This window comes from Trachypithecus francoisi, unplaced genomic scaffold (genome assembly GCF_009764315.1).
Source record: "Trachypithecus francoisi isolate TF-2019V2 unplaced genomic scaffold, Tfra_2.0 Contig01474, whole genome shotgun sequence".
In the NCBI taxonomy this organism is placed as follows: domain Eukaryota; kingdom Metazoa; phylum Chordata; class Mammalia; order Primates; family Cercopithecidae; genus Trachypithecus; species Trachypithecus francoisi.
The window spans coordinates 14,704,519-14,722,241 of NW_022681435.1; the positions used below are offsets into that span (position 1 = coordinate 14,704,519).

General features: G+C 36.7%; 1 protein-coding gene across 1 annotated transcript; it reads right to left on the bottom strand.

The window, feature by feature from the left end:
* Positions 1–241: 241 nt before the first annotated feature.
* LOC117062130 (glutathione S-transferase Mu 3-like) lies at positions 242–927 on the bottom strand. The gene has a single exon (XM_033175303.1). The coding sequence runs from the start codon at positions 817–819 to the stop codon at positions 343–345; it is 477 nt and encodes a 158-aa protein (XP_033031194.1). The 5' UTR covers positions 820–927; the 3' UTR covers positions 242–342.
* Positions 928–17,723: the final 16,796 nt, after the last annotated feature.

A 17,723-nucleotide genomic window follows, 5' to 3' on the forward strand; every position in this document is an offset into this window, starting at 1 on the left:
CTACCAAAAGTACAAAAAACTAGCCGGGCGAGGTGGCGGGCGCCTGTAGTCCCAGCTACTCGGGAGGCTGAGGCAGGAGAATGGCGTGAACCCGGGAGGCGGAGCTTGCAGTGAGCAGAGATCGCACCACTGCACTCCAGCCTGGGTGACAGAGAGAGACTCCATCTCAAAAAAAAAAAAAAAACATTCTGATCTTACGATTTCCATTTAGAGACTACTCTTTTTTTTTTTTTTTTTTTTTTTTTAAACCTAAATGCTATTTATTGAAAAGAGCAAAGATAAGAGTGCTGACCCCTTAGGGACAGGATGAAACAAAACAAGCTCTGCAAGTCTACCTCCTGCTCAGCATACAGGCTTGTTGCCCCACTGGGCCATCTTGTTGTTGATGGGCATCTTGAAGAACTGATCAGACTGTATATAGGCAGCGACTTTCTCCAAAGCCTCAAAACGGCACATAAAAGCCTTCAGGTTTGGGAACTCATCCAGGCACTTGGGCTCAAATATACGGTTCTGATCCAAGATATCATAGGTGAGAAAATCCACAAAGGTGAGCTTTTCCCCTGCAAACCATGAGAATTTCCCCAGAAACATGGAGAATTGTTTCAGTTGTCCAGGTAGCTCTTCCAAGTACTGAGGCTTCAGTTTTTCGTGCTCAGAGCTATAACAGAGCCTTATCAGTTGTGTGCGGAAATCCATTACTTGGTTCTCTACGATGTCCACTCGAATCTTTTCTTCCTCAGTGTCACCACACATGTTGTGCTTGCGAGCGATATAGCGCAAGATGGCATTGCTCTGGGTGATCTTGTTCTTCCCATCCATGAGGTAGGGCAGATTAGGAAAGTCCAGGTCCAGCTTGAATTTCACATTCAGCCATTGGCTTCGATCATAGTCAGGAGCTTCCCCACATATATCTCAGGTTTCTGATCAAAAATACTCCTCTGGGTTCACTTCCTTTTTGAACGTATCTCAGACATTCCTTTCAGTTATGTTGCCTTTGTCACTCCAGGTAAATAACTCATTCAGGTGTTCTGAACTCTGTGATTTCTGTTTTCACTCTATCTACGTGATTAGACTTTCCAACCACCCCTACTGTATTCAACCCAGTCTTGATTGGAGAAACCAGAAAGTAACTGGCATTAGCTCAACAATATAAATATCCCAAGATGAAGATGACCTTGAACCTCATATCAGGAAGTGACTTTATATCTACTCAACATGATTATTAATATACTCCCAGTAGAGCACCAAGTATCTATCATTACTAAAGTGTTTGTGTCACACCCATGACCATTATTATGTGTCAGGTATTGTTCAAGAATCTTAAAAGATTAACTAATATAACCACCAATACAACTCTTTGAGATAAGCACTATTATCCTCATTCTACGGATGAGGAAACTAAGGCACAAGTAGACTGAACAACTTACTCAAGGGGACATCTAGTAAGTGATAAAGCCAGAATTCAGGCTCCAACAGTTTAGCTTGGTCAGAGTTCCTCTGTGATAGCTTTCTGAAAAAGTTTATAAACCATAAGACTGAAGTAGAGAAAAAAAGGAATTCTTATTTGTAAGAACCAATTTAAAAAATAGAGATCTCCAGATACTATCACTTCAGATGAAAAGAGCAGCTGTGGTACTGTGATTGAAAAATCACATTTGAGGCTGGGCGCGGTGGCTCAATCCTGTAATCCCAGCACTTCGGGAGGCCGAGACGGGCGGATCACGAGGTCAGGAGATCGAGACCATCCTGGCTAACACGGTGAAACCCCGTCTCTACTAAAAATACAAAATCTAGCCGGGCGAGGTGGCAGGCGCCTGTAGTCCCAGCTACTCGGGAGGCTGAGGCAGGAGAATGGTGTGAACCCGGGAGGCGGAGCTTGCAGTGAGCTGAGATCCGGCCACTGCACTCCAGTCCCGGCGACAGAGCGAGACTCCGCCTCAAAAAAAAAAAAAAAAAAGAAAAATCACATTTGAATAATTGCATCATGGAGAAGTCTTTGAACTTGATCTATATTTATTTCAACAGAAAGGAAAGAACTGCTTTCTTTTCATGAATATATTTAAATTGTGTTTGCTGGATAAAAGGCAACATTGCAATTAAAGTAAACACTTGAGGTGAGGTGAACATATCTAATTAAAATTCCTATGAGCATATTATTTAGAAATAACTGAAAGAAAATAATTGAGAATAGTTCAGCTTAACTTAAGAGGATGGTATTTTACACAAATTATTAATGTTCTTTTTCTCATTGCATTCAAAGTTTACAGGAAAATCAAGTTATTTAAGAAAATTTTCTATTTTAAGAAATAAATTGTAAATACATTTTCTACTTTAAGAAATAAAATATGGATGATATGGATGAATTCATCTTTAATGTGTTTGCTGTAAAGAGTTCACATTAGGCATTAAAGGAAAAAAGAAGCAAGATATGGAAACTGAAGTATCATTTAAAATACATTAACTACATTGCCACTTTCTTAAAATTAAGAATAAATTTCTTTAAATCAAGCAATACTAAGGACTTAAAATTTTTTATTAAAAAATGCATAAAAAGTTTACTTAGGTATTTTGTCCTAAGCTAAAAATAAATAAATAAATAAGAAAAAGAAAAAAAAATAATGGTTTAGGACCTGCTAAAAATCACCTGGACTTCTCATCAAGCACATTTAACTGAACAAGGTCTTATTCCCTAAATGTACTCTTCCTCCAAGATGCCCGTACTGTCATGATTTATAGTTTCTCAGCGTGGAACCAGCACTTCCAGTCTGATTATGCAGTGGCTGTGGTGGTTCAGTCTTTGTTTGCAATGCCACTTTCCTCTGCCCCTCCTTTCTGGTTCCTACAATCTGCTTTACTCCACCTTGGAGTATGTTGCAGTGACCTAGGAAAAAATAACAGCAGAGCCCAACTGAAAATAACTAAACTGCTAAACAACGACAGGCAGTATAAGTCCACTCTATGCAAACCAGTTAAAGTATTACTCTCTGGTTCAGTGAGTCTCAGGTCCATGGGGAGGAAAAGTGGCAAATCTTTAAATGGCATGCAGGAAAAGCTTTTCGGAGAAAGTGATAAGCAGAGGGTTGGATGATGAGAAAGAACCAGTAACATCAAGAGCTGAGAATGCGTCTTCTTGACAAAGGAAGTAAGAAGAGCCTGAAGCAATAAGAGTTGTGTGTGTTTTGAATAACAGCAACCAAAAAAGGATGTGTGGGGGGCATCATGATTATCATGATTATAATGTAAAAAGCAAATAGAAAGTGAACACAGGCATTGCAGAGGTAGGTGAGTTTCAGAGTCACGGTGAGGAGTCTGATCATGGAGGGGAGCCTAAGAGCAATGAGAAGTATCCAGTGAATTTTCTTTTGCTAAAGCAATTTTTTAAATTGAGATACAATTCATGTATATATAACATTTATCATTTTTAAATGTACAAATCAGTGACTTTTAATATATTAACAAAGTTGTGCAATCAACACCATTATTCAGAACATTTCGCCACTCCAAAAATTGTTCTCCTTCTAGTGTTCTAGAGTTGGAGGTGAGGGTATTAATTGATGAGCTTTCTTGTTAACATAGGTACTTACAGTTAATTTTCCCTCTAAGCACTGCATTTTGCATCCCATACATTTTAATATGTTGTGGTTTTGTTTTCATTTATCACTAAGAACTTTCTAATTTCTCCTGTTGATTTCTTCTTTAATCCATTGGTTATTTAAGAGTCTGTTGTTTAAAACATTTGCACGTATTTGTGAGTTTACCAAATTCCTTCTGTTATTAATCTCTAATTTCATTCCATGTGATCACAAAACATATTTTGTATGACTTCAACACTGTTAATTTTTTGAGACTTGTTTTATGGCCTAACACATGGTGTATCCAGATTTCTGCAACTCTTTGGTTAATTTCCAGAGTTCTGAAAAACACTGACTCCGATACTTCTGCTGGTATTCTCATGTTTTCCAGGAGGCGATTTTTGGATTCTTATTCCTCCATTTGTGGTGATGTCACCACCAATGAATTTTAAAGAAGAAAAGCATATTTATGTTTTAAATCATTTCAGTGCTATGTGAATGCGGGTGATAGGGTTCATCAAACTCTCCCTGCCACCTGCTTTATTTGAATAAGTTTGATCACCTTATGTTAAAAATTCAAGAAATGTTTATTTAGAAAAACAGGGTTTGTGCCTCTCTTTTCAGTTTAGGTATAGGATACTAGAGTAAATGAAAAGATTACCATTAAATCGCAGTACCTCTTTGCATAGTTAATATCCTTTCTTTTTTCAATTAATGTTAATTATCATGATACAGTATAATCCTCTATGTTAGCCTAGGATAGCAGTACTCAACCCTGGCTATGTATTAGAAAAACTAAGTCACCGCATACTTCCTACTTCTTGTATAACACTTAAGACAATCAATAATTATCTTAGTTAATGTTACCCTTCTTACACATACTCTGCTATGGGTCAGATACTCTGACCCATATATAATTGTGAATAAAAATATTGTTTCTGCAACTGTTTCTGTATATTATACATTACAATATCTGCATCTTATATTACAGATACTGTGATATATAATATACAGAAACAGTTGCAGAAACAATATTTTTATTCACAATTATATTCTCAGCATCAGCCAGAGTATCTGACCCATAGCAGTGCCTCATTAGATGTTGGCCAAGTGAATCAATGAATTAATTTGAGAATAAGTGGAGGGATAAATTGTCCATTTAATACAATTTCTTAAGATAATGGTTATTGCCTCCTTGTAAAAAATTATAACCTCTATGTGTTTATTCATAATATAAATTTCTCACTTTTCTCTCTAGCAAATCAATTCAAATTTTGAACATGATTAATTTTTTAAAAATTTTCACCTCTGCTATTAAAATTAACAATCAGCACTTAGACAACTGATCATTCAATAGGAACATTCACTCTACTGTGGATTATCTAAAAGAGGATGAACCTTAAGCAACATTCATAGAAGCAGAGTATTCAGTTAAAAGGACCTATTAGTCTAGAACATCCTCTCTAGTCAGTCATCATCTGCAGTGTTGTTTGCAGTTCACTCTTAGACTCATTCATTCACTGTGGCTGTTTCCATATTCTCTGAGGAAAATCAGTACATTACTTATTAATTTGGGCAGTAACATTTGGAAAAATAGCATGTGTGCTGAGATGGGTAACTATGATGATAAAATAGCTAGACAACTTGTTATATGAGGAAAGATTTAATTAAGTGAAATGTTTATCTGGAAGAGAAATGTCATATGGGAAACACTATTCACAAATATTTGAAGAATTGTCATGTGAAAGAAAATAAAATGTATCCCATGTGCCTCCAGGGTATAGAGCTTAGACCAATATATGGAAATTATAGTAAAGCAGACTTTGACAGCACTGTCAGGCCTCTGAGCCCAGACTAAGCCATCACATCCCCTGTGACCTGCACTATGCATCCAGACAGCCTGAAGCATCTGAAGATCCACAAAAAAAGTGAAAATAGCCTTAACTGATGACGTCCCACCATTGTGATTTATTTCTGACCCAACCTAACTGATCAACGTACTTTGTAATCTCCCCCACCCTTAGGAAGGTTCTTTATAATCTTTCCCACCCTTAAGAAGATTCTTTGTAATTCTCCCCACCTTTGAAAATGTACTTTGTGAGATCCACCCCCTGCCCCCAAAACATTGCTCTTAACTCCACCGCCTATTCCAAAATCTATAAAAACTAATGATAGTCCCACCACCCTTTGCTGACTCACTTTTCGGACTCAGCCCGCCTGCACTCAGGTGAAATAAACATTCATGTTGCTCACACAAAGCCTGTTTGGTGGTCTCTTCACACGGAGACACGTGAGACAAGCATAAAAAATAAAACTTTCTAACACTTTTAAATTCCTGAGATTTGTATCATCTGCTGTATAAAGACAATCTCTAAAAATAATCAAGCAGAAATTGAATATCATAGAATATTTTTTGCTTCAGATGGGGTTATTACACTCAAAGATTTTAATATCACATAATTTTAAAATTCTATGAATTGTGAAAGTCTTTTACATGAATCACTCTGAAAATAAAATTGGATATTGATTTTTCCATGTTGTATTTTTGAACATAAAACATATTTCCTATTATGAAAAGTTGCTTTAAAATTGTACACATAAATTATTATAACTTCTGTGAATGCAAAATATGCTTAAATGCATTTATTATAAATTTGGTTTCCTTACAGAGTGAAGAGAAACAGCATATTAATAACTCACAAAATTTACATTTTGGGAGCTTAAATCTGTTTCTGCATGCAAAACACACTTATTTCTTATACATATTAAAACTTTTAATAATGCAATCATGTAGGTATAAGAAGCCAGATTCTAAAAACAATGCTTACTACATTGCGCCTCTCAGGAAAACTACCAGTGATGTAAATCCGCGTGAGTAAATTCTTGACAAAACATGATGATGCTAGAGAAATGGAGACGGAGCAACTTCAAAATGATGTCTTTATGGCCTCACACATGTAGTTGCTACTGTGCTGCAACTCATACAGAAGCTGAAGGGATTCAGCCAAAGAGAGAAACGCCCTTAACCTTAGATGGTTCTTCTTACAACAATTTGCGTTTGTTATTTATGTAAATAAATTTTTCACAAAATATATTATAACTACACTTAGAGCGTGGATGCACAGTAAAACTAAGCTTTGAAACATAATAAAAGCCAAAAAAAAAAAAAAAAAAAACCCTCAGGTGAACTAAGTTGCTTTTCATCTACCGAAAGTAGCAGAAAAGAAGGGCCTCTGAATTTTCAACCCATGGAGCAACTCTCGTGTGTACAGTGTCTGCACACAAACAGGGGCTTGACAGAACATCTTAAAATGTATTTGTGTCAGGCCTTGAAAATCACGAAAACAATACTATTTCAGTCTGTTTGTTGCATCAATAACTCTATCAATATAAGGCAGTTTAATCTAAAGTGCCCAGCAAGTGTACCCATTAAGGGCAGAGGACACTTGCTCGAAAATTGTGCACACCACAAAGAGTATCAGGAACCATATTTACGTGATAAAAAGTGATTGAGGTTTTTTTTTTTTAACACATAAAACAGCAACATCATAAGTTGAGTCATGGCTAGAATGCATATTCAAATAGCTGTTCTCAATTATCAAAATTAAGCCCATAATTCCATATCTACGCTAAAGAAGAGAATTTGGGTGAAGGAAGAGAAAGTAGAATCCAAAAGGGCCCTGCTCTTGGTTAAAAGTGAGATAAATTGGGGTTATTTACTGCTTTATTGAGGAAAGAAAAGCGTAAATGAAAGCCAGAATTTAGGCCTTAAAAATCATAGGTAGCTGAGGTTAACTTGCACATGCTAAGCAACAGAATAGACCAGTATTCACAAATGAAACAAAACAGAGGAAACCTGCCAACTGAGTACATTTTGACCTTGAGCTTCTCGGTTAAGCTCTCTGAGCTGTGGTTTCATCATTTACAAATATGTGTAATAAATCTGTCGATGTATCTTGTCAAATCGCCAATAATGAAAATATCGGCCGGGCGCGGTGGCTCAAGCCTGTAATCCCAGCACTGTGGGAGGCCGAGACGGGCGAATCACGAGGTCAGGAGATCGAGACCATCCTGGCTAACACGGTGAAACCCCGTCTCTACTAAAAAATACAAAAAACTAGCCGGGCGAGGTGGCGGGCGTCTATAGTCCCAGCTACTCGGGAGGCTGAGGCAGGAGAATGGCGGGAACCCGGGAGGCGGAGCTTGCAGTGAGCTGAGATCCGGCCACTGCACTCCAGCCGGGCGACAGAGCAAGACTCCGTCTCAAAAAAAAAAAAAAAAAAAAAAAAAAAAAAAAGAAAATATCACTGCAAGGCGCAGTAGCTCATGCCTGTAATCCCATCACTTTGGGAGGCCAAGGTAGGTAGATCATGAGGTCAAAAGATCGAGACAGTCCTGGCCAACATGGTGAAACCCTGTCTCTACCAAAAATTAGCTGGGCATGGTGGTGCGTGCCTGTAGTCCCAGCTATTGAGGAGGCTGAGGCAGGAGAATCACTTGAACCCAGGAGGCGGAGGCTGTAGTGAGCAGAGATCGCACCACTGCACTCTAGCCTGGCTACAGAGCAAGATGCCGACAAAAAAAAAAAAAAGAAAAGAAAAGAAAAGAAGAAAATATCACTATTATCCAATGCTGTACAAAGTATGGAGAAATAGAAAGTAGCACAATTTGCTGGTGGAGCTAAACTTGCTACAACATTTTTAATATCTTTTAAAACCAAAAATGTTTATGTCTATAAATGCAAAATATAACTGTACTGAATCTCTCTTATGGAAATAAAAAATGCACTTATAGACGAATCTACTAAGGTATATATATGTACATATATTTGTACAAATATATACACATATAAAACATATATAAAATTATTTGCTGTTCCACATATATGTGCACACATATGTATTATACATACGCAGAGACAGATGGGAATTTTTCACTTATATCATATACTACATATACAATATTATATTTGTTAATAAATATCATATGCACATATGAAGATTTTTATTCACATTTTATGGAGAAAGCTATATGTACAGAAAAAAGCAGGAGAATACTGTGTCAGAATTTATCCCCTTTTGTTATGAATAAAAGGTAGGCAATACATGGTGACTCACACCTGTAATGCCAGCACTTTGGGAGAGTGAGGCGGGTGGATTGCCTGAGCTCAGGAGTTCGAGCCCATCCTGGGCAACATAGTGAAACCCCATCTCTACTAAAATACTAAAAAGTATCTAGGCGTGGTGGCACATGCCTGTAATCCCAGCTACTGGGGAGGCTGAGGCACGAGAATCGCTTGAGCCCCAGAGATGGAGGGTGCAGTGAGCTGAGATCGCACCACTGCACTTCAGCCTGGGCTACAGATTAAGACTCCATCTCAAAAATAAATAAATAAATAATTTATAATATATATATAGACATGCATAGCAGCACATTTATGTCTGTGTGTGCATGTGTATATGAATATATATGCAGAGGGCTACACATCAAAGGTTTACTACCAGAGAAGCAGGGCTGAAAGAAAGAACAGAAGCCCAAAAGCCAGTCCTCACTCCCCCACCCTCCAATTTCCTTCCTTCCAATGTACCGACTGGAAAGTCAAAAGTAACTTATCAAGCCTGGCCTGCAGTTGTCTATGTCCATGTAATCAAGTTCTAGCCAATGAGGCAAAGGGAAAGTCGACTACAGAAATTCCGAGAAATCTTCTGGCTTCAGGATAAAAGAGACAGAAACAGCTGACTCTGCTTTTCCTCCTCCTTTTCTGCCCTACACTGAAACATGATTCTTGGAACTTCAGCAATTACATCGTAGCCACAAAAAAATGCTAAGGAATCACCTCTGCACTAGAGCTGTGATCAAGGCTGGCCACTGCTTACCAGAAAGCTTCTGGGTATAGGAGGAAAATAAATTCTTATTTGTCACTATTAGTAGGAGTTCATTTTGTGCTACTCTAACAGAACACCTGAGACTGGGTACTTTTTAAAGAACAGAAATTTATCCTCCCACTCTTCTGGAAGCTGGAAAGCCAAGATCAAGCTCCCAGCATCTGGCATGGGTCTTCTCACTGCATCCTCACAGGACAGAAGGTGTAAGGGCAAGGGAAAGATGAACACGGTCCTCACATGTTAGAGAAGAAAAGGAGAGGGCAAACCTACTCCTACCAGCCATCTTCCTAGCGTTATTAATACATTCATGAGAGCACAGCCCTCAGGACTTAAACACCTCCCCAAACACCCCACTTTCCAACACAGTTGCATTGGGGATTAAGTTTCCAATACACGAATTTTGGAAAGGAACACATTCAGATCTTGGCAGTAGGCTTTTCTATTACTGACATTTCCAAGCATGCCTAATGATTTAAAAAGGGACTTTTTTCTTCATTGCTTAAGTTGCTAAAATAAACATGTATTATTATTGTAATTTTTAAAAATGATTTTTAAGGAGAAAAATAAAGATAAAAGAAAATAGCGGCAATTAGAGCAAAAAAGACTTTTAGAAAGATATTTATCTTGTGTCATTGTACTCTAAAAATTGTACTTATTTTAACGAAAACATCTTCACTCACTAGTTTGTGTGTCCTTTGTTAAGTAACCCTAAGAAGCATTTAAGATACACTTTCCTTATCTGATAATCAAGCTTTGAGTCCTTTACTAAATCACCAAAAGAAATATCAAGGTGAGTATTAATAAAAAATAGGTATTTATTGTCAAGTGTATATGAAAATGCTCTACTGTAATTATTCTTTCATCAACACTGAAAATCTTTTTAAAAAGTAAATATAAGAGCTATTCAAGAAACTTCATCTACACAGAATTAGAAAACTTTTTTCTCCAAACCTAATGGAACATCCTCCACAGATAAAAAATTGTTTTTCGTTTGAATTTCAGGCTATGGCAAATCAAATACTTGCTTATCACAATAATGGCTTAAAATGTAAAGATAAGAAACCAGTAAGGATAACATTTCAGTGCCTGTATAACAAATTAAAAATAAAATATTCCAAGAAAATACAGCATTATAAAGAAGATGTCAAGGTGAGAAGGTCTGAGAGGGAGAAGGGAATGGGTTATGTAGAGAAAGGTTAAATACAGACAACACCTAAACCAAAGAATGGCAGAGATAAGGCAACAAAGAAGTTTTGATGCTCTTTGCAAAGATGCCCAAGGTATGTGGCAAAGTGCAAAATAAATAGCAGATGTATCAAGTCTGTTTTGTGTTGATACCAGCAAGGAAACTACTTTTATTAGTAAGAACTATACGCCTATCTTGTTTTATATGTCTTACTTGTTATATATAATAACTATATTAGCTTAGGATTGGGATGATTTTCCTCTCTCCTGTACAGGGATTTTCAGTTTCATTTCTATTTTAACTTTTTTTTTTTTTTTTTTCTGAGATGGAGTCTTGCTGTCGCCCAGGCTGGAGTCTAGCGGTACAATCTTGGTTTACTGTGATCTTCATCTCCCGGGTTCAAGTGATTCTCATGCCTCAGCTTCCCAAGTAGCCGGGACGACATGTGGACACAACCACGCCCAGCTAATTTATTTATTTATTTAATTTTGTATTTTTAGTAGAGACAGGATTTCACCATATTGGCCGGATTGTTCATGAACTCCTGACCTCAATAGATCCACAAGCCTTGGTCTCCCAAAGTGCTGGAATTATAGGCGTGAGCCACTGCTCACAGCCCTAACAATGCTTTTAACACAAATTTCACTGTAAATTACTTAGCAAGCAGCCTATCAGCAAAAATTGTGAAAGATTGGGGTAAAAAAGATACTGTGTGCTTTGTCTAGCATACTTGATGCTATAGGGACCCACTCCTTTAATTGTCTTTGAGCTACTTAACAAACCTGTAATTTGTGGAAAACTATTAATTATGCAAACTTGCCCTTATAATGCAAATAAATTTTGTCCTGCAAACTGCTGTTCATTATCACTCTGTGGATACTGAACAGGGTTGCATCTATTTGTAAATTCATTTTAGCTTTTTTTTTACTCCCAATATATGAGTGAATTGAATTGTCATTTGAACTTATTACAACATCTTGTAACTTCCATCGTTAATTAATGAATTTAAACATAATATCTGATGTGTGATTATTAAAAATAAATTCCTTAGAGTAGTGAAAAAACAGATGAATGAATAATGAATGTTAATTTTTTTGAGAGTCAGAGAATGCCTGCTGCATAATTAGTCAGCGGCAGATTTTGGATTTTGAGAATATCTCTTGCCTTTGAAATTCTCTGTGTAACTTCAGCTGTTAACAATCTCAGTGGGTCATCTCCTTTGATTGAAATAGTCATCTTTAAAGAGAAAGAAGAGTCCCTTTACTTTGTTTCTGTAAGTTTATGTGAACGGCTTCCTTGCTGTTAACATTCCCAGATATCAGTGCTGGAATTTGCTTTACCTTGTTAGATATTTAGTCTCGTTGCTGACATTCATGTCTTTTCTCTGCTTCTAACTACCAGGCTATCCAGCCTAAGCTGATAGAACCAAAGTGGCAGCGACCAAGGTTATGTTAACCCCCTCAGCTTGAGTAAACTTTAAGGAGGTTTCTTCCTGACTATAGGCCCCTGACCTCCTTATTGTTGGAGCAGCAACTTTAGAAAACTTGCCTTTGTAAATCCTTTCTCTGCCCCTTGGAGATGAAAATCTTCTTCTGGCCTCTTCACAGTTTTGAAATTCAGTGAAGTTTGTATTGCACAAGGACCTGAGAGCCACCTCTTTAAAATACAATCAAGAATGATAATTCCACTGTCTCTCAGCCTCTGAAGAGAAGTCTAACCTCAATAATTAGCACCAATTAGCAAACACAAATGGCCTAGTAACATTGACCAGCCTCTCCCCTAAGATTTCCATAGTACTTTTCCACTCACTCACCATAAAAACCCTCTTGTCTTTTGTTACAAGAGAGTTGAGTTCAATCCCTCTCCCCTATTGTAATAGTCCCCCTGCCCCCCAAAATAAATAAATAAATAAACAAATAAATAAATAAGTGTTTCTTTTCTTCTAAACTCAGTCTGGTGCAATTTCCCTTTGACAATAGTAGGTGCTGGAGTGTTGATTGCCGCCATTCACTTAGCAGTGAATAAGCAAATGCTCTAGCTCTCCCACTCCAAGTGTTCTCTCTTATCTGCTGTGAGCTCTCCCTCTCAAATCTTTTCTCTCTCCCCCCAGCTCTCTTATTCTCTTTCTCTTACTCCCTCCTCTCTCCCTCTTTCATCCTCTCTCTTTTCCCTTTCTCTCTTTTCCTCATTAGAAATTTGTTTTCTTTAGCTGGATTTAAATTCTATTTGAAGAGTAATTATTCACCGTCTCCACTCTCTCAGATGTCTTTAACTATGGCTTACTTGCAGATTTTACATACAATATATTGTCCCTTTATTATGTTTTGTAAAAATCTAAAATATTTACAGACACTACTCCTTAAAATTAAGCTGCTTTTTAAATAGGGGCACAACAAAGACACTAAACCAGCATTTTTTTAGCTCCTACCCAGATGCTCTAAAATTCCTTACCAGAGATCCGGCACATCCCAGAGAGCATTTTCTATCGGTTTTTCTCACAACTTTTTCTCTATCTCTTAAGCTGTGTAGTAAAATCAGTAGGCCTGACCTTAGCATTGTGAGCAGAGGTGCAAGAGAGCTTGTATTCAAGCTTAGGGCCAATATTATGTTTAGAATGACAATTTACTAATATACCTTACCACAAAACAAAACATTTTAAAGAATAAATCAGAAAATAAAACAATTCCATTTCCAGATTTAAGTCATAAAATCAGTGTCAAGAATAACATCAATATTGTTGTTCTTACTAGATGCTTTGAATTTATAAAAGCCAACTAAACACTGGTTCAAGGAATTGTTTAAGTTTGATTCCATAAACAATCATGTAGAGACTTGTTATAAGCGTAGGTCTTAGGGATTCATCGCCCCTGGAGACTGACCGGGAGAGGAATCCCTGGCAAGTCAGCTGAGAATCTGCACCCTTTACATGCACCCAAGATGGTTCTTAGGCTCACAGGTATTTGAGAACCTCAGCCTTGGGTCACTACATATTGGCGTAAGAGTCTGGTTTTACTTAAGACCCAAGTAGGAGAGACAGAGCATAATAGGCTCTGTGGAAACACCAGGTGCATTCCAAAAGAATTTTTTTTTATTTGGTTCCACAACTAAAATATTGAAGCAGGGGCTCTTTTTTATTCTAATGCACCAAGAAAAAACAAATTAAAAAATCAAAGAAACAAAACAGAACAGAAACATGGAAAAATGTATGTCAATTTATGTTAAATATGGCCTCACAAATTTGTGAACAAAGAATGGTATTTAAAATGCTATTGACAACTTGATACACATGAGGAATAAATAAAATTGCTATTTCTACCACAGCCTTACATAAAAATAATTTCCAGACTTATTAAATATTTCAAAGCTGAAGACAAAACTATAAAAGTACCAGTGATAACTCTAGGCTAATTTTAAATGACATAGAGTAGGAAAACATAACTAGGGAAAGACATCATAAAGGAAGACATTGTAGGCTGGGCACGGTGATTCAGGCCTGTAATCTCAGAACTTTGGGAGGCCGAGGCGGGCAGGTCACCTGAGGTCAGGAGTTTGAGACCAACCTGGCCAACATACTGAAACCCCCATCTCTACTAAAACTACAAAAATATTAACTGGGTGTGGTGGTGGACACCTGTAATCCTAGCTACTCAGGAGGCTGAGGGAGGAGAATTGCTTGAGCCTGGGAGGTGGAAGTTGCCTGGGAGCCGAGATTGTGCCATTGCACTCCAGCCTGGGTGACAAGACCGAGACTCTGTCTCAAAAAAAGACATCATAGAAAAATTTTTGACCACATATGCACATTTTATATGACTGAAATGCAGCAATAATCAGATACATACAAAAGAAACAGCAAACACACTATAAAGATTTAAAAAATAGAAATTGGGAAAAACAAGTTCTTGCAAAACATTGTTAACTTTCTTGCTATCTATCACCATTTTAAGATGTTCATGTTTTCAAGGCCAAGAAGAACAACTGAGGCAGTATTTTTCTACTCCTGCCAACCATCCGAAAACACAAATCACTAAAGGGACAAACTTAGTTCCAGAGTTTTCTCCCATGCAGCTATGTCCTCCAAGTCGAACAGGTGAGGCAGCTTGGATATATAAAGCATTTAATTTTTACGTGGATTAAGCAAGACCTTAAGAAAGTTGAAGAAACTCCAAAATATATAGCTTAGTATAGTACCTTTTATTTTCAACTTCAACTGTCTCCCACCTCAAAACCCTGTGGATCACCTTCTCAGGGTAGAGCTATGTACATGTACTTAACATTTACTTCATTTCCATGTTATCACCATCACCAGGAGGATGAAACCAAATGACCAGAACAGCCAGACTGGAGGCTTCACAATCTAATCCCATGGAAACTTGTTCCCACTTAACTGAAATCCTGTTATGTCCTTTGCTTATCTGCAAACCTAGTTGCGTCTTAATCTTTATCTCTTTTCTGTCAGCCAATTATTCTTCCTCCTTATCTTTCTGACCAGGAAAATTTCAGCACAAACGTTAAACCCCCCAAGTATTTATGTCAGTGTGATCTCTCCAAACTATTTACAAGACATTTTCAAATTCAATTATAATTTATGATATAATAGTCCCTATATATTTGACCACATATGACACTAGCTCTTTCATAACTATTTTAATTTGTTTCACTACATCTGCCAATCCAAGTGTTAATATCATTGATAAAAAAGGGTTCTTACTATAAAAAAGTACAAACAACACTATGTAAAATTGAGTTCAGGAGATAAATGTGCAGTTCACAGAAAAAGAATGATCATATTTAATGAATATACAATTTTCATCTCCTTGCTAACCAAGAAAATAAAAACTATGATGAAATGTTTGTCACTATTAAATTAGCATTAATTTACACAAAGTTCTTAATTTTTGTAACTAAAAAAAAAATCCCTTTTCAAAAGCATGTATATGACTGCCCTATACATAAAACAAAAATCAACGCTAGATCTGATAGGGGAGTTTTGGTTCAGAGCCCACCTCCCTCATCTCAGTGTCCTGAAAACCTCCATCTTAGTCCTACAAGGTCCTTTCAGGGGAGCCCTCCTGTGGTAATCTGTACGCAAGTTACCGTATGCAAGTACAGAGTTACAAAACTTCATACTCTGGAAAGCCTGAGGAATGGGTACTCCTGCACATCATTAATGATACATAAATGTTACGATTTTTCTGACAGGCATTTGAAAAAGCATGTTGTCTTTTATCTAGGGCTGTTATAGACTGTGTTCCCTCAAAATTCATATGTTGATGCCCTGAACCCCAATGTGATGGTATTTGAAGGTGGGGCCTTTGGAAGGTAATTGGGTTCATTAGGGTAGGGTACCCATAACTGTGTTCGTGTCCTTATACGAAGAGGAAGAGAGACCAGAGTTCTCTCAGTTATGTGAAGATACAGTGAGAAGGCAGCTGTCTAGGAGCCAGGAAGCTGGCCCTAACCAGGAATCAAATCTGCTGGTGACATGATCTTGAACTTCTCAGCCTCCAGAACCATAAGAAATAAATGGTTTTTTGTTTGTTTGTTTGTTCAAATAACCTAGCTTACAATATTTTGTTATAGGAGCCCAAGTTGACTAAGACAAGGTCACTACAGTAAAGAAATAACATGAAAATGAGACAAGATAAATGATTTGGAATAGTTAACAAAATATTAGTTATATTAGTAAAAAACTGGAAATATTTTATTAAAGGCATTTAAAAATAGGGAATAAGTCTTTAAACAAAATTATTAAATACTTATGCAATGGAACTTTGTGACAATTAATAATGAAAGTATCTATTTACATAATAACATGACATTTTATTTACAACATACTGAGTAAAAGTTGTTTAAAAGAATATAGGCATGATCCTCGAACTGTTTGAACATATACATATTTAAAAGAGAGAAAAAGGAAGGGAAGAAATGAAAAAAGGAAGGGAGGGAGGAAGCCAAAAATTCTACAAAAAAAATTAAAAAATCAAATTATTTAAAAATTATCTTTAAGAAGCAATTGCACAGATTCTATATTAGTTGATCATTCTTCCAAATTTTTACATATCTGGATTTCCTACATTTTTCTTTCTTTCACAGGAACAAAAAGAATAAAGTATTAAATAAAATCTAATAAACAAATAACAAATTAAGGGAAAACGCAATACATACGATAATCAGTTTGCCCCTTTTCTTATATAAATACCATACATATTTTTTAAAAGAAACACTGAAAGAGAAATAGCATGTGAACATAACTATCAAAAGAAATAGAAATGAGTAACACAAATATGAAAATCATTAACCTTGTAATAGTAAAAGGAAAATCAAAATTAACATAATAAAATAGCATTTTCCGTAAGAGTAATAGCTCACATTTTTTGGCAGTTGGCTTTGTGTCAGGTCCTGTTCTACATGTTTTACATAAACGACATCATTTACTCCTTGCAACTACTAAGTGCATAGATCTTATATTCACCATCCCCATTTTGCAGACAAGGAAACAGGAAATGAGGGAGATGATGGACTGTCCAAAAGCATGGAGGTTGTAGGGCTGAGATTTAAATGCAGCAGTACCCAGCCCCAGGGCCAGCCTCAGCCTCACAGGGCAAGCTCTCTCATACCAAACTTCCAGAAAATACCATTGAGCACACCCAGTGTCGTCAAGGTTCCAGGAAAGGGAGAACTGTCAAAACACTCCTGGATTTAGTAGAAGGAATTTACATTTTTCTGGAGATCAATTTAGTCTCAGGGATTAAGAGCATTTAGAAGTGCCCATAAAATCAGGATTCCCAAGTCCTGGAAGTATTCAAGAAATAAACACCGATCTACACCAAATTCTATGTAAAAAGGTTCTTTCTGTTTTATTACTTTTCTATTTTATTACTTAAAAAAGAAAAAAATAGAGTGTGAATATGTACACAGTAGATGAATGGGTAAAAAAAGATGAAGCAGTTTATGATTATTAAAAACATACTCTTGCTGTTGGTCAAAGAGTACAAACTTGTAGTTTTACAATGAATAAGTTCTGATGACTTAATGCATAGTATAGTGAATACAGCTAATAATAATGTATTTTATGCTTAA